At 32.9% G+C, this 22,730-nt stretch overlaps 3 protein-coding genes across 12 annotated transcripts in view; all 3 read right to left on the reverse strand.

Moving 5' to 3' along the window:
• The window catches only part of LOC122631334 (helix-loop-helix protein 11), a 56,960-nt gene extending 48,282 nt beyond the window's left edge, over window positions 1-8,678 (reverse strand). The window contains exon 1 of the mRNA XM_043816923.1: window positions 6,853-8,678. Coding sequence (XP_043672858.1) covers window positions 6,853-6,938 — 86 coding nt within the window. The 5' untranslated portion in view covers window positions 6,939-8,678. The remainder of the gene's footprint in view (window positions 1-6,852) is intronic.
• A 3,274-nt stretch (window positions 8,679-11,952) lies between these two features.
• LOC122631333 (polycomb protein Sfmbt-like) lies at window positions 11,953-15,882 on the reverse strand. Its single transcript, XM_043816922.1, has 9 exons — window positions 15,553-15,882; window positions 15,222-15,468; window positions 14,942-15,141; window positions 14,693-14,884; window positions 14,296-14,560; window positions 13,405-14,141; window positions 13,070-13,325; window positions 12,577-12,926; window positions 11,953-12,496 (listed from the first exon to the last, which is right to left on the reverse strand). Exons 1-9 carry the CDS (start codon window positions 15,865-15,867, stop codon window positions 12,167-12,169), a joined length of 2,892 nt encoding a protein of 963 aa, XP_043672857.1. The 5' UTR covers window positions 15,868-15,882; the 3' UTR covers window positions 11,953-12,166.
• A 1,599-nt stretch (window positions 15,883-17,481) lies between these two features.
• LOC122630889 (protein arginine N-methyltransferase 9-like) lies at window positions 17,482-22,647 on the reverse strand. Of its 10 annotated transcripts, XM_043815913.1 has the most exons (10): window positions 22,107-22,409; window positions 21,668-21,831; window positions 21,422-21,548; window positions 20,815-21,216; window positions 19,740-20,738; window positions 19,408-19,561; window positions 19,261-19,344; window positions 18,856-19,176; window positions 17,880-18,020; window positions 17,485-17,793 (listed from the first exon to the last, which is right to left on the reverse strand). In XM_043815913.1, exons 1-9 carry the CDS (start codon window positions 22,211-22,213, stop codon window positions 17,907-17,909), a joined length of 2,472 nt encoding a protein of 823 aa, XP_043671848.1. In that variant the 5' UTR covers window positions 22,214-22,409; the 3' UTR covers window positions 17,485-17,793; window positions 17,880-17,906. The 10 variants fall into 10 exon arrangements, with proteins under 10 accessions (XP_043671854.1, XP_043671855.1, XP_043671848.1 ...); XM_043815918.1 differs by lacking the exon at window positions 22,107-22,409 and adding an exon at window positions 22,559-22,647 and having other exon boundaries at window positions 17,485-18,020; XM_043815917.1 differs by lacking the exon at window positions 22,107-22,409 and adding an exon at window positions 22,464-22,592 and having other exon boundaries at window positions 17,485-18,020; window positions 21,668-21,832.
• Between the last annotated feature and the right edge of the window lie 83 nt (window positions 22,648-22,730).

The raw sequence follows: 22,730 nt of genomic DNA on the forward strand, positions 1-22,730 counted from the left end.
TTACTAAGAGACTAATACGTCTGTGCTTTTTTTTCTTTTCTTTTCTTTTTTTTTTTCTTTTTCTTTCATTCTTGTCTTATTTCTTTCTCTGTAACTCCGTTTCAGCATGAATTTATACTAACACGTCGAGATCACTCTAATCATTTCAAACTGAAATATCACGATCTTTTAAATGGGCGAAACGAAAAGCCAGATGTTTGATGTGCTTCTGGAATTTCTAATACGCTTACACACAAGTAGTAGACCAGAATAAAACGAATTTAAAAATTTAAGGAGCTAAATTTATACAACCTTCCGTCCATAAGCTCTCTTACAGGATAGGTATAAGAGTTTTAAAATAGTAGTTTATAAATCATTATAGACACTAAATTATTGTAACTCTGAATGAAGATGTTATATGATTGAAATTAAATAAATAAGTATCGGTAATAAAAAGATATAATGTTTAGCTATCATAAAACTATACTAACAATCATAACATTTTTTTTTTTCAACGTACAATAAATGACAGAGAGTCAACTATGATTATATGTCATCAATCTTGATACAAATTCGATATTTGTATAGACAGGAAGATAAAAAAAAAATAGGAAACTGGAATGCTCAAACGTTTGTAAAAATAAACCGCGATAACGGTCCCCTTCCTTTTACGTACACTCGAAGAAAGAATCCTATCCGTATATTTACGATTACTCTATCTAGTCGTATCACAACCGATTGATAAAGATTGATAGTTCATACCGATAACAAACAGAAAATAAGAACAGAGAAGATGCGCTTATAGTATGCATCGGTATGATCTTCGAATCGGATTAACGCCTAATAATAATTCATTTCGCATAAATATGATATTTTTATTGTGTATTTATACGTGTAATGATCATATAATAAAACCACCCTTGTTAACCACCTTTGATCTTAACCATTAAATTCACAGTAATTTTATACAGGTATCCCTCCCTATTCATCCGGTCCCTAAATTCGTATCTTCTATAGATACAGGTATTAAAACCGCACAATGATCTTGATTGCTATAAGACAGGGATGAAGGGATAACAAAAGACACGTGAAAAGGGGAAGAAAAAAATGAAGAAAAAATAAGAAAGAACTACCAAAAAGAAAAGAAAAGAAAAGAAAAGAAAGGAAAAGAAAAGAAAGAAAAGGAATAGAACGGTAAAGAAAAGAACAGAAAAAAAAAGAAAATACGTAAGCTAAAAAGACGCATAGATTGTTCAGTCATGGGATCATGCTATCTTATACGGGATGGAACGCGGTTCAAGAATGGGGATGAGATTGAGAACGACCGGGCATATATTTAGCAGTGTGACGTAAGTCACAATCCGATGGGCGCCACGTCGAGTCGTCTACGCTACGTCTTTCTTTCGTTTTTTACTTTTTTCTTACTTTTTTTTTCCCTTATTCTTTCTTTCTTTCTCTCCTTCTTGCGTTTCTTTTATTTATAAAATAATTTTATCCCTTACGTTCGCATAATATAAAAATGATTTTTTTTTTCTTTTTCCAAATCAAATTCCATTGCAATTTATTGCAGAAAATTAATACACTTTACGGGTCACACTCGCGCGTTATTTGTTTTATAATGAAATAGTAGTGACGGGGGAGGGCGTTAACTTCACCCACGCGTAACATTACGTAGCAAAAAGAAAGAGAGAAAGGAAGTCTCTACGCGAGATAGAAGGCGTTAATCCTGCCGCACCCTCTTCATCCTCCTTCTCCTCTTCCTTTTCCTTACGAGCCACGACGCACGTGTAACGCGGCTTCGAGTTGCACGACAGTATATGGAGCGTGAGAGGTCAACAGAGAAACCATTGTTGTCTGCTGGCGGAGGCCCGCCGGAACTCATCGCCGGTCCGTTCGAGATTATGCACTCGTATCTTTCGCGAATCCTCTTCCAGAGATGCGGTAAATAATTTCTCTATGAAGGAATTTTTCAATATATTTATTTCTTGCACGGCGCGGTAGCAAATCAACGAGTTAATTTTTAAATCAATTTATTTCCTTTGTCTATTCCAAACCCTCACGTGTTTTCTTTAAAAGATAAATTTCTCTCTCTCTCTCTCTCTCTCTCTCTCTCTCTCTCTCTCTCTCTCTCTCTCTCTCTCTCTCTACGTCTCTCTTTTAATTTATTATACCAGCCATTGTTTACCTTGCAATTTATCAAAAACAAAGAAAAAGAAAATAGAGAATGTTATATCTGCATAAATATAAATGAATACACACATATACACAAGAGTATGTGATATTTTTTTTAATTTATATGACTGACAAAAGAGCAAATAAAATAATTATTTATTACGCTACTCGAATGACTATGAAAAATATTCAATATCTTTAAAATATTTCTAGTTATTATTACTAAAATTTGTAACACGTTCGTTCGGTAACATTTTAAATACGGAAGGTTACTTTTAAAAGCGATCGAATTTACACGGTATGAACCTTTGAAGAAGCTCAAAAAAACTATCCCAACTTTAACGTATTTAACACTTTACAAGAATATATGTATGTCCCGTAATGAGATAGCGACATATTATACAGTTGCGACAGGTGTTAAGCCCATTCCTAGACGAGGCCGGAAAAGTGCAAAATGAATGCGGTGCAACGACGTGACATCCCAACGATTCTTTCCGTGTACAAACCACAAAGAGGTCGTACACCTATACCTTTCCGATAGGATAAGAAAATACCGAGACGATCGATTTTAACATATTCATATATACCAGTTGAATATGTAAGAGTTGCAAAATTTTCATAAATTTTACTTAATTATAATAAAACGTTAAAGTACATTTGCAACTCTAAAAGTCACAAAATTTTCATGGATTTTACTCGACAATAACAAAATCTTTGTTTCTTCTTTACTTTTAAAATAAAAATAAAATTTTACATTATTACTATTCATTTTCATATTTATTCATATAATAATTTTTTACAAAAATACAAATATAGTTGAGGTATGTTGCGTGCATTGATATTATTAATTACGCACAATACCCAAACACCTACTATATTGTCAATAATAAACATAAATATTACATTATGATATTCATTAAAAAATCTTTCTTGAAAATAAAATGATAATACTGTTATAACGTGCGATATTCGATATTGCCATACACCATGTTTCCAACTTTTCTACCGACCTTATTTACAACTCTATTTTATCTTTGCTCGGAAAATGGGGGAAAACTGTAAAGTGCGGCAGGACGAAAGGGACGAAACTTTTATGATTCCACGTGACACACGAGAATTCGTTGTCGCTTCGACATGTTTAGGGTAAGTACTCTGTGGTTTCTAGGGGGGAAAGAAAAATAAGATTTAAATTATGTTATACGTTTACTCGAAAAGTATCTGCGAATCTTTTCTGAACATTTTTCATCTAATAATTTTCAGAAACGGAAATAAATTTCCTTTCGCAGGAAACGCCCTTTCTTTCGAATAAGAAAAATAACAAAATAAAAAAAAAAGAATAAAAAAATAATTGTTCTTCCATTCATCCATTCAACGCGTTAAGACTCAAAAACAAAGAAGATATTTTTTTCATTTTTCTCTTTCGTTCCGATCGAGATTAGATCGATATGAACGATTAGAAAAGGCCAAGTAATACGTAAGAAAAACAAAAAGAAAAGCAAACAAATAATATTTCTACGAACTCTATTCGTCCTCTCTCGCGTTCTTCCCATCATCATCATCATTATCACCACCATCGCCATTATCATCATCATCATCATCATCATCATCATCATCATCATCATCATCATCATCATCATCATCATCATCATCAACGTTACGCGATCATTTATGATTCATCTCTTAAAAGGAACGCTTTATGCTAGGCCACCAATTGAGCTGACTACGAGCATCGCATCGTGTCGCGTCGCGACGATGTCAAACATATGTAAACAAGGAATCGAGCCGAAGCACGGTGTGCTTCGAGTTATTTATAGAAGAGTCGATTATTGTGTAACAAACGCGGCTTTTACGTAACGCGGCCGTGGTATAACGGCCGATCTCTGTCTATCGTTCTGTCTGTCCGTTGGCCACTCGGTATCTCTTCTTCTATACTACTACTACTACTATTACTACTATAATACTACCTCTACTACTACTACTACTACTACTACTACTTTTTCTTCTTCGACACGATAAAGAACTCGCGCGCTTTTTCCTTCCTCTGTTATCGCTCACCTTCTTTATTCCCGCCTTCCCCACGTCAATCTATCTTTTTCTCTCACTCTTCTTCTCTCTTTCTTCCTAACCACTGTTTTTCTCTTATGTTAGCTCTTATCGTTAGCTCGAATCGTCTCTTACGAGGAAAAATCTCCAATCATATATATATATATGTTTGTGTATGTGTGTGTGCGATTGTATACGTACGTACGTATTATGAAACTTCGAAAGCAATATCTCAAAGAAATATTCGAAAAATTTCTTACAAAATTGTATAACATTTTCTGGATATAACAATTATAATTGTTTGGTATGTAGATACGGAAAAATTAATGTGCTATATGAGATATGTCGAACATTTTTAAAAATCGTTAAAATAGTAACAACGAAGCGATAAACGAAGAAAAAGGAAAAAAGAAAAGGGGAAAAAGAAGAAAACTACGAACTAAACATTTTACAAATGTCAAATTTTTTTAATATATTATCCAGTTGTTGGAAAAAGATTTATAGTTTTTCAAGATGTAAATGCGTGTGTGCTTGCTTGTATGTATATATATACGTTTTCTGAACTTATTGTCTTTCGTATATTCTGTTAATAACAAAATCGTCCTTGACATAATCTAAATAGAAAGTTCGTTAGAAAGTTACTATCTTTTAACATATAATCGTCCTTCGCAATTTAATTAACTTTCGTAGAATACCGTAAATAATTTTACCAAAGAATAAAAATTACTCGTCTGAAAGAATTTCTAAACGCGTCAACGTATAGTGCTGTTCTACTGACGAGAAGTTTCCTCGAATCGGTCCGTATTATTGAATTACTTAACAAACGAAAAAAAGAAAAAAGAAAAAAAGAAAAACAAACTTCCGAACTTTTTATTTTCTAAATATACAGAACGTTTCATAATCGTATTGCAAGATCACCAAAGAGATTTTTCTAACTTCGACGTTTTACTTCAAGAAATAAAGATAGAATAAAATAAAATAAAATAAAATAAAACAAAACATAATAAAATAAAATAAAATAAAACAAAACATAATAAAATAAAATAAAAAAGAATCTTTTAACCGAAGCTATTTTCCACCGGTTAAAAAATAACTTTTCGAAAAAGAAGTCTGCACGCAAAGAAGAGAAGTTAGCAATGATGTAAGAGAGACTCGAGATAGAAACAAAAAAAAAGAGAGAAAGAAAGAGAGAGAGAGAGAGAGAGAGAGAGAGAGAGAGAGAGAGAGAGAAAACGATTGAGAAATAAAAAACAAATGTTAAAATAAATACTCGAAAAAAAAACGTTAAATATAGTTTGGATGAAAGAGGAAGGAAAGAAAAAAGGAATAAAAAATACAGATTAATCGGTAGATATCAAGCGTTTACGGAGTCGTGTGTATATTAGGACGAACGTAATAATTCATGAGGTGTCTCGTAAAAGAAAAGATAATAAAAGGAAGGAAGGAAGGAAGGAAGAAAAAAATAAAAGAAAAAGGGAGAGAAAGAAAAAAGAAGAGAGAGAGAGAGAGAGAGAGAGAAATACAGAGAAAGAAAAAAAGAAAGAAAAAAGAAAAAAAAGAAAGAAAGGAAGAAAAAAAAGAAAGAAAGAAAGAAAGAAGAAAAACAATCGACCGTCGACTGTCCGCGCCATACTTGTTTGGGCGTGAACCCATGGCCGGCGTACAAATTCACGACGCTTTCTCGCGAGCGTACGCGAGCGCGCTCGTTCACTCGAGATTTGCAAAACATAAAGGACGGGACGAATAAAAAAGGAAGGAGAGACAGAGAGAGGGGAGGGAGAGAAAGGAGAGAGAGAGAGAGAAAGAGAGAGGACAAAAGCCAAGAAAGACGCGGCAAGGGAACGATGATGGAAGGGATAGGGAGAGGGGAAGAGAGGGGAGAGAGGAAAGTAAGGAAGAGGACGAAAGAGGAGAAGGAGGAGGAGGAGAAGGAGAGGAGGGGTTCAAAGAGAGAGGGAAGTAAAGAAGAGAGAAGAGGGAAGAGAGGATGGAAAGAGAACGCTAATAGGTCGCAAGCGCGAGAGGAACGAAAAGGAACGACGCAGGTTAAAACGCCGGCCGGCCGGCCGGCTTCTAACAGCTGGTCATCGAGGAGGACGGTAAACTGTTGGCTTTGGTAGAGAGAAGGCAATCTCTTTCCTTGTCGAACTCGCGAGGAGGGCCGAACAGAGCCGATAAGCGTCGCCCGAAGATACCTTGTCGTCCGCGAAACGGAAGAACGAGTAAGAATGGAAAGGGGGAAGGAAGAGAGAGAGAGAGAGAGAGAGAGAGAGAGGGAGGGAGGGAGAAAGAACTACTACAGGGACTTCTCGCGATAGAGACGCGTCACGCATTATATGTATACCCAAAGGTAGAAAGAGAGAACCGGTGGTACGGTAGTGGGAGAAGAGATGGAGAAAGAAGGGGAAAGACGCATTGGCAAAGAGGTTCGGTGAGGAAGAACGGCCGATGGAAAGGGCTGGGACGTGTAACTATAGCGAGAAAGAGAGAGAGAGAGAGAGGGAGAGAAAGAAGGAACGCACACGTTGGCGCGCTTTCCTTTTCTCTCTTTTTATCTCGATTCTCTCATTCTCTTAGAATGTGCGATCGACTATTGGCATCGATTAGGACGAGATGAGATCGGAGTAATGCCTCGAATAAAATAATATTTTTACTAACCCACAGAGTTCAGCCTCGTGTTCCTCGGTGCTCGCCTCGACGATTTCCTCGAGCAAAATCCGATCGTCGGCAGTGAACACTGACATATCTTGCAGCGCACCGAGAATCCCGGCCCGCGACTCCACCAGCTCCCAGCAGCAGCCGCCGTTGTCGCGGTAGACGCGAGAAAACGTCGCTTCCGCCTCCTCCTCCTCCACCGCTGCTGCCGCCGCCTCCTCTTCTTCTTCTTCCTCCTCCTCCTCCTCCTCCTTTTCTTCTTCTTCTTCTTCTTCCACCTCTCGCACGACGACACACTCCACTACGGCCCGGAAAGAGAGAACGCGCGCGCGCGCGCACGCTCTCCTTGACACGACGGCGAATTGTTACGCGCTTATGTCTACGCGTGATACGCGACAGACGAGAACTCTCTCTGTCCCTATCCCTCCCTCCCTCTCCTCTCTCTCTCTCTCTCTCTCTCTCTCTCTCTCTGTCTGTCTCTTTCTTTACCCCCTTTCTCTCTTTCTTTCTCTCACCTTCTTTTACAAGACCTCGCTCGTTAGAAACGAACCCCAACCGACACGACGAAGACGATGTCCAGACGTCGACGATAAAACGAGCGGACTCGTCACGACTATAGTGGCAATGCACTGAGATATTCCACCATTGAACCAGTCACTACGGCGCGCGCGATCCTCTCACACACAACGGCCGAACGCGTTTTGTAATGGCGATCTTTGGCGGGAAACAGCTGAGGGCCCCCACGACGCGTCGCGAATCACTCCGCCGCCGCCGGTTTCAGGGCCGTCCGTAGACGCCGGGCCCGTCGAGCGCCCTCTATCTCGGATGTCTTCTCGCCGGCTTTCTCGACTATCGTACTTTCTCCCTCCTTCAAACTGTTTCACTTTTTTTCCACTCCTGTTCTATCCTACCGCACTGTCTTGACTTTTCTTTTCTTTCTCTCTTCCTTTTTTTTCTTTCTTTCTTTCTTTTCTTCTTTCTTTCTTTCTTTCTTCTTGCCACACCTCTTTTCTATTCGTCTTCGGTTCGTCTTTTATCGAATTTAATTCACGATGAACGATCGCGTGAATCGACGATCGTTGAAAACGTAAAATACTTTGAAATTCTTTCCAACACCCACGAATATATCGGAAAAGTAACACACCGGTAGTAGCACGCACGCTATCGTAGTTATCGACACACAGTGTGCTTACCGTGATCGCATCGTTGAATGTACGTAACGCTTTGCTCTCTCATTCCGACATGTCGCACCGCGTAGTACCGTTTTACCAAAGCACACCGCCAGAAACATGCTGCGACCACACGAAGAAAACTCTTTTACACTTGGCCTCGCGATATGTCAAGGACACGAAATCGTGTATCGAAAACGGCACACCTTCCCGTACGAAAGCCGCACCAACTCAAAGCGACGAAGCGACGCATTGACGAGCGTGCGTGAGACTCGGGACGATTACGTCACCCTTCGAAAATCTAGTCTCTCTCTCTCTCTCTCTCTCTCATACACGCATACACACATGTATAGACTCCCTTCTCTCTCAAGAAGTTCGATGGCCCGCGCTCGGGGCGATTCGCGCGCTTCGCGCTACCCTGATATCGAGGACCCTTACTTCGGACCAATCCGAAGCTGGCTCGTCCCTCCTCTTCTTATTTTCTTTCCTTCTCTCTCTCTCTCTCCCTCTCTCTCTGACGCGCGCGACTAAAGCTTGGCGCCGCGCACCCCGTGTTCAAGTTTTCTTTCCTTTCCTATCACCGTCCTTACTCAGATACTTCGATCGTCCGACAGGAACTATTTTCACGTCGCGCAGCTTTACGCTAAAGGAATGATACGGCCGCGCGGGAAACATCTGCCAGCTGGCGGAGGCTCCGCCCATAGAATACGCCAGTACCCCCACCTCGCGGCAATCCTTGTGCCGCGCCGTCGCGTATACGCCCGCGCGCATACATATAGAGATCTATAGTCGAGAAAGCCTAGAATAGTGCTGCTGCTCGTTAGGTGCTACTCCTCTCCCTTCTCCACTCCCTACCGGCGCTTCCTTCGTTATCTTCTCTCGTCACGATTACACGAGTGAAAAGAGAGCAGCGCCACGTAACGTGAGAATCATCAACGATGAGAGCTCGCGAGTACGCGCGTACTCGAGCGCGCATACTGATATATGCGGGGCATGCGTTTTGCCAAGCTTTACCACGCGTCTTTCACGACGTCCTATAATAAAAATATATAAGATTCGCGCACTTTTCATTCGCGATCTATAAACTTCGAGATTCGACGTACTTTTCCTTCGGTCATAAAGATCGAGCGATAAAAACATCTTCCGCGGGCTTTATAGAGTATGCATGCACAAATTTCAAATCTGCTATTAGGTAATTCGATATTTGCTTGAAACTTCCTAAACTTTATACGTACTTAACGTTAACCATTTTATTTGGAATATGACGAAGATAGAAGGAAATGTACGTAGTTCGAATGCACCGTGCTACCACCGTTTCTCAACATTCGTTTTTTATTATCTTTTATTATGCGAAATAAAATGAAATATTTCTTTTCTTTCTCTTCTCGTTGTTATAAATACGATGCGCTTAAAAGTTTATAATTCCTTACTATGATTTATATGGAATGGTACTTTACGCGAATGGAACAACGCTTACACTATTTTATGTAAACAATGTACTTCCATCATTATTTGCATGTTTCTTTACAATATGTGTAAAACATTAATCCTTAATCAATTCTTACTTACTCTTATAAAAAAGAAATATATGTATTAATAAGCTTATAGAAAAAAAGAAAATAGTGTAAATGAAGATTCGCTTCAAATCTATCATACTGATAAATACTTTTATCGATTATCGTTCAAATTTGTCAACTGTATTCATATTTATTCCCCATAGCTCGAACCATAAGTAAAAAGAACTATATTACACTTAATAGACGATAAGTGACCGATGTAATTGCCTATGGGTTACAATTATGAATATAGTTTCTGTGCTTCTAGCTTGTTTTAAATAATCTATTTTTGTTTTCACGTATGCTACTTAATATAAGTTTAACATATGCAAAGCAAACCGCAAATTTAGAACGAGGCATCAAAATATGAATAGATAATTTACAATGCATATTTTAATTTTTTTTGTCTACTACTTTTAAAATAGACCCAGGCAATATATGCAGACTGCATATATGGAAATAGATTATGTCTTTGTAAGAGCAAACAACAAAATTTCTACTTTTTACCGCAGCAAATATCACAGGCTGCATTTATAATCTATGTATAATTTACTTTTATGATCAATGACTTATATTTCCCCACACCATATATCCTTTTACTCGTGTTTCTTTTGTATCCTGTTAATAACGTCTATTTAATGATTGCAGTAATACTATGCAGATGTTGTAGTATGTATACATTATATGATACTCAAATATTTGGGTTGTTGTAGATTTTATGTGAGAGTCATACTATTCTTGAATAAAAATTTTTGAAAACTTTGGCAGCTGTCAAAAAACATTTTTTAAAATCTTTTCTCATATTTTTAAAACCCTATATCTGAGTCTCGCGACTGATTTTCTTTATCCTAACTTTGGCTTTAAACCAGTTAAATTGTTGTAATCCAAATTTTATGGCTATAATGGCGTTTTGTACTTGTAGTCGCATTGTTAAACAACGAAGATAGAATAAATATTTTAGATGTTTTGCTTTCCCTATTTCATTTTGTGTGAACTTGCTATTTAATTAATCAAAAAACATTTATGCCTTATCATGAAAAAAAAGGATCGGATTGTAACAATCCTATATATATATTTTGCTAACATTTCCTAATTTGTCCTAGAATACACATTTCTTAAATTTTAAGAATCTGCAAAATATAAAAGAAAATTAATATATCTTTTATATTTTAATACGAACATTGTGATAAATTTTTTTTCTATTCTGAACATCATACTGTATTTCATAATATATTCAAACAATTTCTTTATTAACCCAAATGCAAAATTTTCATATGCTTTGCTAGATCCAGTTCACATGTTTGAAGTTCACATTTAAATTGTAACTTAGCGATTACTCGTTCGTGAGAAGGTTGTACAATCAATGGATTATTTACGTGTATGTATTTACCAACAGAATGTTTTTTAAATGCCGGATATAAGGTACAAGTTCGAGTTAATTGCTACAATGATTTCAAGAGCAGTGAATAAATAATAAGAGTAACCTGTGTTACTCTGTGGTACTAAAATAGTATTTTATGAGTCAAAGCTGAATTACTCTTATATTTTATCTATTTTCTTTGATTCACTGTATTGACAAGTTGCGCGTGAATATTGCGTATCTTAATGTACGATCATACAAATGCATCAGCCGATTGGTAATAATTGTCTTATGCAATTAACACCAACTAACTTTTTTTATTTGTCACAAATGTATCAATATTGTATTGTTCTAAAAATAATATTTACAAGCAGAAAAGTTGATAACTTACCATTCCATTAGCTATATACAAATACATCAATGGAAATTGTAATCTGGCACAAATCAATAAAGGTCATTAAACTATACTGAATAATTCAGATATCAATGATACTTTGATAGTCATAATTATTTATGAAATTATATCATCGACAAACAAATACTATTTTGTACTTTATCATATTACATTATTTTATCTTATTTGACTTACTTTGTCTACTTGTAATCTGTAATACAGAATTTGTATATTTCTTACATTTCGTTACTAATTCTATTTCAATGAAAAACGTTTCTTTGTGACTTTACCGATAAATGGCTGGTGCATTTATATTCAATCGATTTAACTGACTCATGGATTTACAAATTATGGCAATACAGGGAAAAGAACTCACTAGAATGAAAACCTGTTATGTAAAATAAATCACATATTTATAAATACAAACAAATTCAAAATGCATATATAAAATCTTATCTACATATCAAGGTTATATGAAGTATTTTGTATTATTCTGTACATAATTTTGATTTCAAATGGTTTGCTGCACAAGATATTCTAATTATTTTACAATTTTTTATCCAATAAGAAACTGTCCTGTTTTATAGAATACATTATAAAAAAAAAAAAGAAAAAAAAAAAGAAAAAAAAAAAAGATATTTCATTATTTGCTGAGACAAATCATTGCCAGGATATCTATTATTAAGAATATATATTAAGATAAAAGAGACTATTAAACAGAATGCAACTCAAATATAACATATGACGAGTCAAACGTATCCATATGCCTTACCTGTAAATCCATGTTTAATCTATTTCAGTTGGAACTTATCATAATATCAGCTATATACTAGGTATGTTATAATAATTTTTTCAGTCCTAGTTTCAATCTTTCCTGAGCTGGATTTACTTTGATTTTTAATTGCTGAATAAGATCAAAAATTTTTAAAGAAGGTCCAACTTTGAAACCTGTTAGGTTTATTATTTGGTCCTTTGTAAGATTTAGCAAAGTCTTTCCATCAATTTTGCGTTTGCTAAAATTGTCACAGTATGTTGCACAATCATTGACACGGAGAAATTGAGCAACGTCAAAAACATTCCATTCGGATGGTACCAAATCACCACAATCTGAACCCTTTGGAACAACATCTGCTAACCTTGGAATATATTTTGTATTTGCTGAAGTTACCTAAAACGAACAATTTTTAAATTATTCTTCTAATATTGTTTTTTATAACAGCGAATGTTATAATCGAAACTAAAAATTACATTAATATATGATGTTGCAGTTCTCTCTTTGGGTGGTGGAGGACTTTGCACATCACTTTGTGTATCGCTCAATGCTTGACCTTGCCCACTTGTTGGACTAGGTAAAGTTTGATCAGGACCAGCGGGTTCTTCTGCCGGTTCCGGCTCTCTACTTCCTTGTTCCGGTAAACTCTCAAGATCACGTTCTCGTTCAATTTTTGTGCCTTGTGCTGGTTCTAATTCTCGTTCACGTTCACGTGCCATACTAATGCGTTCGCTGTGACGAGGTAGTATATTTTTTGCGCAAGATACCTTGCTTCCTTTTTTTAGTTTTCTCTTAGCTTTACGTTTAAGGCCTCTTGGTGATTTTACTACAAGGAAATAATACTTGTGTATAAACAGAGAAAAAATATCTAGATCAATCTAATCATATGATGATCATTAAATATATATAAATTAGTATTAAATAAATATACATATGTATATATATATATATTAGCATATAAATAAGTACCAGTAGGACTAGTGTGTTTAGTGAGTACACGGGGCCCCTCTAATTTATGATCCACAAGATCACACCAACCAACTGGATAAATATCTGGACTTTGACAATCTAACCATTGATCATATTCATCCTCCCAACCATCAAAATGTACCCTTAACAACCGACCGATCACTCTGGTAATGGTAGCAACACATACTAATCTAGGGTCCATCAAATCAGCAGCTTCAAGCCTCATACCTTCGATGAATCCATGTTGCGGTATTTCCTACGATACAATGTTGATGTTATTTTTTCAAACATTTTGATACAATTCAAACTTCGGTTTATGTTATTATATTAATTACCCTGTTAAATAACTGTACAGGTGCTGGTATCGTGTTTGTTTCTATCAAATATGTATCCCATGTAAACGTGGTTGAATCATAACCTTTTGGTGGTGTAAGTGGTAGGCCATGCTGAGAACAAAACCCAATTGGAAAGATACAGGGAGAACATGAATGATAGCAAAACCAATCAGCACCACTTGCATCTTCGTCATAGCTATCGATACGAATCATAATATAATCTTCTTTTAGAACTTGCATAATTGTGGCCGCACAGATAGCAGAAAGATTAAGTGGATCAATAGCTTCTATTTTCATTCCTTCTCTAAAGGTATATCCAAGGTGGAGATGATGATTCTTTGGCACATGAAAAAGACCATCTGTAGCATCATCTTCGCACAATTTTACTTTTGAAACACGTTCTAGATATTCGGGATATGCATCCAACGATTGCCCTACTCTCTTTGCCCAACCAACAGGATGTATAAGAGGAGAGTCTTCATGACACCAGAAACCATTATCTTCGGGTGGCGAATCATAATATCTCACGTGCAATCGCTTACCAACAATCTTCTGTATTGTAGCTACTTTAACTTGGGAAATTCTGTTTTTATCTACGACTTCTAAATGAAGCCCGCATCTAAAGCGAGATTTCATACTGTCATTAACTTTATTGTAGAAATTAGTTGTTAATGTCCTTGCACCGGTTAATCGTCTCCTTAAAAAGTCCTTCCAGTCTTTGTACTTATTAGCAATTGCTGTGAAAAAATATAAAATGATATTATATGGTATTTCTAGTACAGACGCGATTATGTTTTATCTCATGATAGTATAATTTCAAGCATTTTCTTATAATATAAATTTTCAAAACTAAATATAAATATATAATACAAATAATCATATGGTATTTACTGTTTGGTGGTATAAGTGGTTTTCCGATTGTAGCACACCAACCAACAGGGTGAATGTCGTTAGAACAAAGTGATACCCAAAAATCTTTATCCGCATTATGGCCAAATCCTTCATACCTTAGCAAAGCTCTATATCCAGATATACGTAATACAGTTGCAACCCAAAAAGAGTCTGGAAAAGCTTCACATACTTCGTCACAGTCAGTATTTTCAACTTCAACTTTCATACCCACTGTTATGTTATCCCATATTTCGGATATAGGTGCCTGTATCAATAAAATTTCATGGCATATTACTTGTAGATAATTATCTTAAGATTTACATATTTAAATCTTAAAAATTTACATATGTCTATTTAATAAAATGTAAAAAAAAAAATAATTTCATAAAAGATTTACATGTTTAAAACAAGATACTGGTGCAGCACAAAATCCAGGTTCAACCAAATGTGGTGTCCAGTCATAAGAACCAGCCATTTCTGCAGTTCTTTTTCTTCGTACTGGTAAATCTTCTGGCATTACAGGTTCTGCTATAACTTTCTCTTCTTCTTCTTTGATAGGTTCGCTCAATTCTATTTCTTTTTTTATTATCTAAAAAAAATTGTTGATTGAATAAGTTTCATTCTTTCCTACCTCTATTAAACTTACATCTTTCGCAGATTTTGTATTAGTAGGAGACTTAGCATTCATAGCTGTTGTTGGTTCTACTGGATATGATGGGCTATAAGTTGAATCAGCAGTGGAAGCAGTATGTTCTGAAGAACGTGCACATGCTCTACTACAAAATCTTCGTTCTTTTGTATAGAATGCATGTTTTACTCCTATAGCACCACATTTTTCGCATACAGCTGGATAAAGAAAAAAAAAAAATTGTTCGACGCGTTAAAAACATAAATAAACGCAAATTATACTGCTTTACAATTCTTACCTATGCCATCTTTACGAATAGGAATGAAGTTTAAATCAGTATGTGGTTGATAAGCAATCGGTGTTTTTAAAATAAGGCCAGGATGTTTTATAGGCTTTATTTTCCGATTTCGTAGCAACGGTGAACCGTCATGAGTAGTTTGAGTTGCTACGTTACTTACTACCTGTTCTCTATCCTCGTCAGCCATATAATCTTCTAGCGTTAAATATTCACTCATTTCTTGTCTTTCTGATTGTGAGTCATATTCCTAATAAATAAATTTAAAGTTGTATAATAATTAAGAAATCGGCATAATATTATAGGTATTATTGTTACAAGAAATATGGCTCACTTGTTGCATCTCTTGTGTATCCATAGTTTCCATGGTTTCATCAGGTTCTGAACATTCGTTAGAATATTGCGGTGCTAAGTATCGTACCATTGCTGTAGGAGCAATTTGATGATTTCTAAGATCCTCATATGCATGAGAGCCATGAGAAAAGAATGGACTTTCACTTTGACGAGGGTCTAACATAAGCTCGTGTGTAGGTTCTCCATGTACCATCATATCTCCCATCCATACCATCCCTAGTTCTGGCATTCCAGGGATGGAAGCATAAACTAGATTCATACAAACATCCAATATTATAGCGAGTGATTTTAACATTACTTTTAACTAAAGTAATAGTAATAGTGTAGAAAGCAAATTTGTAAGAGACAGACTTAAGCATCATAATTTATTTTCTTTACTCACTAAGTGATGGATTATATATTTGATACTATGTAACTATTCTTATTATAGAATCAAATATCAATATAACCGTAAATGTTTAATGACGTGAATTTAAACGAATCCAAATAAAATGGAAATACAAAACATGTTCTAATATGTCGATATAAGTACGAGAAATATTATTTAACCTTAATTCACAGTTTATTATTCCTAAAATTAGAGAATACGTTTCTGACGCGTATCGTTCTCCGTATGCATACAATTATAAAATCGCTAATTATGATGGTCGAAGGTACTTAATATATTTCGAAAACACATACGAACCATTCGGGGCTTGCATGTCCATGACAAAGCGTTCTTCGTTAAATCTGTCAATGCTTTCAACCGGTATTACCGTCCTTTATGTTTCTTACATAGTATCTGTTCCATCTCGATTGATGTATAATACACCATTCATGAAAAACACAGCTAGCCTATTTAGAGTCACTTAAAACCTATTCATTTTCCCCGACATCGTGAACAATAGGGCAAAACATTAGGCGGTAGGCATTCGCTTTAACACTACTGATCTCATCTCACTTTTCAGTGCTGACAATCTTTAGGAAAACAAAACTAGACGATACGTTTGAAATAAATTCACAATCATTTTCAAATTTTTTTCACTATTTTATACAACGGGTTATAAAAAATAAATATACATATATACATATGTAAATTATCAAATATTAGTTTTTTACAAAACTATTTGTGATATATCTGGAAATTACGTAATCATTATATTATTACGTGAAATTATAGCTAATAAAAAAATTTGATATCTCATTGGTATAATCAAATATTGTAAGTACTACATATTTTCAAATATATATATAAAATATATATATATATAGATAGATAAATACATGCGCGTGCGCACCATATATTAAAATTAATTACACGCATATAAACATATATATATATATGTATGTATATATATATAATAAAATATATGAAAGTTATAATAAAAAATAAAAATTAACACTATATATATATATATATATAATGTTATAACGCATAATCATAATGCAAATTTAATCGTCCAATAATAACCTACATAAGGTTTTTACTCTCTATTCGTCCTATTGAATACATTACATATTTTTTTATTAATATCTTATGATATCAATCACTAATATTAAATAATCACGTTATTGAATTAAAGGTGAACATAAATATTTGTAGGGTATTTGTATTCTCACACTTTTGCATTTAATTTCAAGGTAAGCACGTATTGTCATATGTAATATAACATTTAATATAAAAGATGATAACAACGAATTTTATTAATATCTTTGCTTTAAAGTGTTTTAAATGTGTGTATGAAAAAAAATTTTTTTTTTTTTTATAAATATTTTTAAGTATGTGAAAATACTCATAAAGAATGACTTGTACACTTTTATGAAATGGATCCTATATAAAACTATATAATAAGAATAATTAACTAATAAATTCTTATATATAGTGATTAGTGATGGAGGGAAAACAAAAATATGAAGAACTTAAATTATCTGTACCATGGGGACATATTGCTGCTAAAGCGTGGGGTCTATCAACTAGTAAAAGAATTCTAGCAGTACATGGAATTTCAGATAATGCTGGTACATTCAACAGAATTATTAACTATCTCCCAGAAAATTATTATATAGTATGTATAGATTTACCTGGACATGGATTTTCATCACACTTTAATTCAGGAATACCACTTAATTATTTTAGTTATGTGCTTTCTATATATTATGTATTAAATGTATTACAATGGGATACTTGTATTTATATGGGTCATAGTTTTGGTGGTCACCTTGGTGTAATGTTTTCTATTCTCTATCCCAAAAGAATTGAAAAATTAATATTATTGGATTCTTTAATATCACCTCCAATATTAAATAAGGATCTTGTCTTTCGCTTACGAGAAGTTTGTGATATCACTATTAAAGCTAATATAGATAAAACTCCTCGATTATATACAGAAGAGGAAATATTATACGCGTTAAGATGTAGAAGAGTTTCAGCTTTAAATTCAGAAGCTGCAAAAGCATTGTTTGAGAGAGCTGTAACAAAAGTTAATGATCTATATAAATATAACCGTGATATTAGATTAAAAACATTTATAGTACCTTTCTTTAATGTAGATCAATTATTAACATGTCTTAAAGAATTTTCAATTCCCTGTATACTTATTTTATCAAATTCTGAAATAGATTCATATGCAAATATTATATCACATATGTTAGAACGAATGGCAGGCAATTGGAATAATATTGTTTTTGTTACTTATGTAAATGGGAATCATGATGTCCATAATAATTATCCAGAAAGAGTAGCACCATATATATGTAAGTTCTTGGATAGTAATATTAAAAGCAAGCTTTAGCAGATAAATGTTAAGAACTGAAATTGTACTTATGGAAAACTGAACGATATATTTGATACTTAATGGTGATAGGGCATTGAATAAATGCAACTTTATATACATTATTTTTAAAATATTATATCAAAAAATGAATTTGGTAGGGTGCCTTATGAATATTATATGTATTATATATATAATTAATTGTTTCACAAACTTTTGTTTGAAATCTTTTTACTTGGAATTTGTATTCACATAACAAATATTTTATTATATATTGGTTTATTTATTAAATTATTATATATAAATATTTTTAATGTAAATTATTTTATTTTGATCCATATATTTATAATAGCAGAAAAACACTTATTTATAAAACATATATTAATTATATTGGTAATTTTATAATATTATTTTTATTATTTTGTTATATAATTGCTATAAAATAAAGTCATATTTATAAAACTAAAAATGCACATATATATATATATAATTCAGTACTTTTTGTTTCATTCAGTAATCAATTTGATACTTACTAGACCTTTGACTTGTTGTATTTTAATCTTTACTTCATTATCTGCTTGAATCATATTTTGCAATTCATCCTCTAACACTAATGCCATGTGATTCATAAAAGAATCATTTCTTTTTGTATAATGTACATGATCTGATGTAAGTTCAATTTTATACCAACAAATAAGAGCATTTGGATATAATTGCTTATTATTATTGCCTATTTTTCTAAAATTTACAACAGATTGCGTTTTTTCATTTTCTCTTATTTCTATTAATGTATGTACTTCAGATAAAGGTATATAAGAATACAGACTTAAATTTAAGTCAAATATTTGATCTATCTGCAACATTAGAATTTTTTAAGTGTAGATTTCAATTTATGACAGAGTATAGTATATTATCAAATAATCTTACAAGTACATTACCTTATATTCATTAATATATTCTGCAATCTTATAACTTGAATATCTATTTTTAATGTTTGTCACAATATTAATATATTCATTATGCTACAAAAAAAATTCTAATAATTATAAATTGCAAAGTATTATTTTATTCTTAATAATATATACCTTATGAAAATTTGATTTATTCGTTGTATTTTTTTCCCACTGAATATTTGCATCTTTCACAGATACTATTTTAGGTAAATCTTCTGAGAATATAAGTTGTCCCATCAAAAATACTTTCTCTGGTAATATAATGCCTTCTGGTTTTAATAAATAGCTAAAACATATATTTCTAATTATTTCATTAAGAATATAAAAGATGAGCCACATTTGATTGTAACAATCTTAATATGCATATATTATCAAAATTCATACTAATGATATCAGTCATTACAGATTATTGAAACAATTTTGAGATCATAAAAGAAATAATAAAGGATGAAAAGACATATTACCTGAAAAGTTCATGACAACTATCTTGGCCCCAATCTTTTAATTCTCCCTTCATATCAAAATTATGAAAAAGTATGATATCTACAGGGTGTTGAATTTGACGATAATCAGATACAGCATAAGCTGTACCTTGGATTTCATTTTCTTTAATAATTTGTTCAACAAGATGACAAAGTATTAAATTACTACTTTCATAATATAAAATTTCACTATGTTTATTTTTTTTCAATTGCATCAAACCATAGATAGGAAATGGTGAGGTATCCAAAATACAATTTAATTTCCTAGTTTCATGAGATTTGCTAATTTGAATAAGAGATTTAATATATTCAAGATCATTAAGGAACATTATTATTTCTCTTGGTAAACGATATGTACATTTAGAATCAATATCAGATTTAAATGTGCTTAATGTGTAAGAACACTTTAGTTTTCCATTATGTACTTCAGTCTTAATTGTTAAGTTATCACCTTCTTTACAGACTGCTGGAATTGTTGGAAATACAGCCAGTTGCCAACAAGAATTTGCTTCTGATGTATCTATTACGATTTCTTCATCAAGATGTAATTTGAACCAAGTTACCAATCCATCTATAATACTATCATATCTGCATTTGACACATCGTATAGCTTTTATGCCATCTTTTGCAAATTCTTGTAATTCATATATATCATTAAAATTAACATGTAATAATACTTGTGGTTCTGTTATATGATTGATTTTAACATTTTCAAGATTTTCTGTATCATAATATTCATCGTCTGGTATTATAAGCACATTATCAAAACTAAGAGAGCATTCTTCTTTTATTTTGTTAAATAAAACTGATGACCTGTATCGGATATATTCACATTCAACAGCAGCCATGTAAAGAGTGGCTCTCATAGGTATAACCATACCATCTTTACTTAAAATATTTTTGTGTGCACTAATCATAGATGGTATTATTAATTCCCCAAACAAACCAGCATCAAATGTTTCAGTTACTATCAATTTCAATCTGAAAAATAATTAATAATTAATTTTTTACAAACAGAAATTTTTATTTTAATTTTTTTTTTAATAATCTAATCAACCTTTCTGGAATATCATCTGGTATTCTAAGATTTGAAGAAAGCTTAGGTATCAATTTTATATCTTTTGCATTATTGCGCTCAAATACATCTTTTGCTATGTTAACCATTACTGTTGAATATTCACATGCATAAATTTTTTTGGCTCCTGCATCTTTCGCATATAAGCTTAGAAGACCTGTGCCAGTTCCTACATCTAAAACGGTGTCATAGCCTTCAGAAATTCTTTTATGTATTGCTTGTGCAAATGCATTATTTCTTTGCTTATCGTTCAACATTGGAAAGTGCCATCTAGCTACAGCCATACTATGTGCATTTTGCAAATTTCGTTCTGCAGGTAGAAAAGTAGGATCAACTCTCAAGGCTTTTTTCAAATAAGGTATTGCTCTCATAGGATCGTTATTCCTTAAACAGCATAATAATAAATTTTTCTATCCAAACAAGAATTTTTTATACAATTTATATCTATATATTAAAGAATCAGATGGTTATGTTTTAAAATTAATGTATAAAAATAGATATATAAGATAAGCTAATAAGATCTCAGTTCTTTGAAATTGTTAGATATTAATCTATACATCTAAAAGCATGATCTCACCATAATTATTACCTTAGAAGATGCGCTGCAAAATTATTTAGCATACGTGGATTATTTGGATAAATATCTAAAGAATGTTTATAACATAACAGAAGATCAGAAAATCTATTATTGAGCTCCAATTGCATACACCATTCACCTAAATATAAGTTTGTTTCATTTTAAAGAGTATAGATAAGATATAAACAAAACAAATAACATATAAAAGATATATAACAATATATAAATAGACAAGACAAATTATTTATAAAAACATACATAAAACATCTGTAAATGCTTCCTCTATTTCTGCTCTTTTTGGAGAACATAGTTCTGCTACAACAGTATAATAAGCATAAGCCTTTCCAACATGCCCAAGACTATCATGATCCTTTGCCTTTTTCAAAGATTTTTCTATTATATCCTTCACTTCCACTTCCATCCTTAAAATATAATGAAATGAATCTTTTTATTATGTAAATATAAGCGTATAGACATACATTCAAATAACTAAAAAATATGATTGCATGTCTAAAAAATTAAATTAATATCAACAAAAATATGTACAAAAAATTATATATGAAAAAACATATTCATAACAATAAATTCACGTGTGTAAATTAGAAAAAAAGATCATATATAACCTTGTTGTATATATTTGTACCAAATAAAAACATTAACTTTGAATTTGGTTGATGAGTTTTATGATTACACATACACAAACAGAGATAGCGCTGTCAGCTTAGTAAAAATAAAAAATAGAGCAAATACGGAGAAATAAGATTTAAAACAAACGTGTTGTAATAAACTATGCTTGTTAGTCATAGGTATGAAAACAAAGTATCTGCGCCTGACATATCTATATATATATACTATGAGAGTTCCAATCAGCAAGTAAATATGATGATATTTAATGATTAAAGTAATAAAAAATACTGAAAAAAAAAAATAATAAGAAAAAGAAATATGTTATGTTATCAAAATAAATACAGGTAGTTCCGACTTCACGAATTTCCTTCATTCATGTTATTCGTATGTTAATAGGTTAGAAAAACTTCCCAATTTTTATACGTATCTATAATCCATGTGTATTGGAATTTCTTTTCAATATATTTATTTAACCATATATAAGGATCGTTAATGATTTTTAATATGAATTTTAACGTATACGTTATTCGCGCGTATTGTCGTCATCCAATCATCGTTGATGAACGTTATGTAGTCTTGCGGCCGAAAAATATCTATTTGTTGTGTTCTTTTTCCTAATCTCGCATGCGAGAGTTTACACTCTTCGATTGAAGTACAAGTGATATTTTTTGAACTATTTCTCAAGTGGAAGTCT

Source organism: Vespula pensylvanica, chromosome 8, assembly GCF_014466175.1.
Source record: "Vespula pensylvanica isolate Volc-1 chromosome 8, ASM1446617v1, whole genome shotgun sequence".
NCBI lineage: Eukaryota > Metazoa > Arthropoda > Insecta > Hymenoptera > Vespidae > Vespula > Vespula pensylvanica.

Excerpts from the sequence above, each read along its gene's own strand:
- LOC122631333 (XM_043816922.1), bottom strand. The coding sequence starts at position 15,867 with ATGTTAAAATCACTCGCTATAATATTGGATGTTTGTATGAATCTAGTT. Across the intron at positions 14,142-14,295 it reads ACCACTTATACCACCAAACA|CAATTGCTAATAAGTACAAA; the intron begins GTAAATACCATA and ends ATTTTTTCACAG. Across the intron at positions 13,326-13,404 it reads CTGTACAGTTATTTAACAGG|GAAATACCGCAACATGGATT; the intron begins GTAATTAATATA and ends ATTGTATCGTAG.
- LOC122630889 (XM_043815913.1), bottom strand. The coding sequence starts at position 22,213 with ATGACTAACAAGCATAGTTTATTACAACACGTTTGTTTTAAATCTTAT. Across the intron at positions 21,832-22,106 it reads ACAGCGCTATCTCTGTTTGT|GATGGAAGTGGAAGTGAAGG; the intron begins GTATGTGTAATC and ends TTATATTTTAAG. Across the intron at positions 19,562-19,739 it reads AGTTGTCATGAACTTTTCAG|CTATTTATTAAAACCAGAAG; the intron begins GTAATATGTCTT and ends TATATGTTTTAG.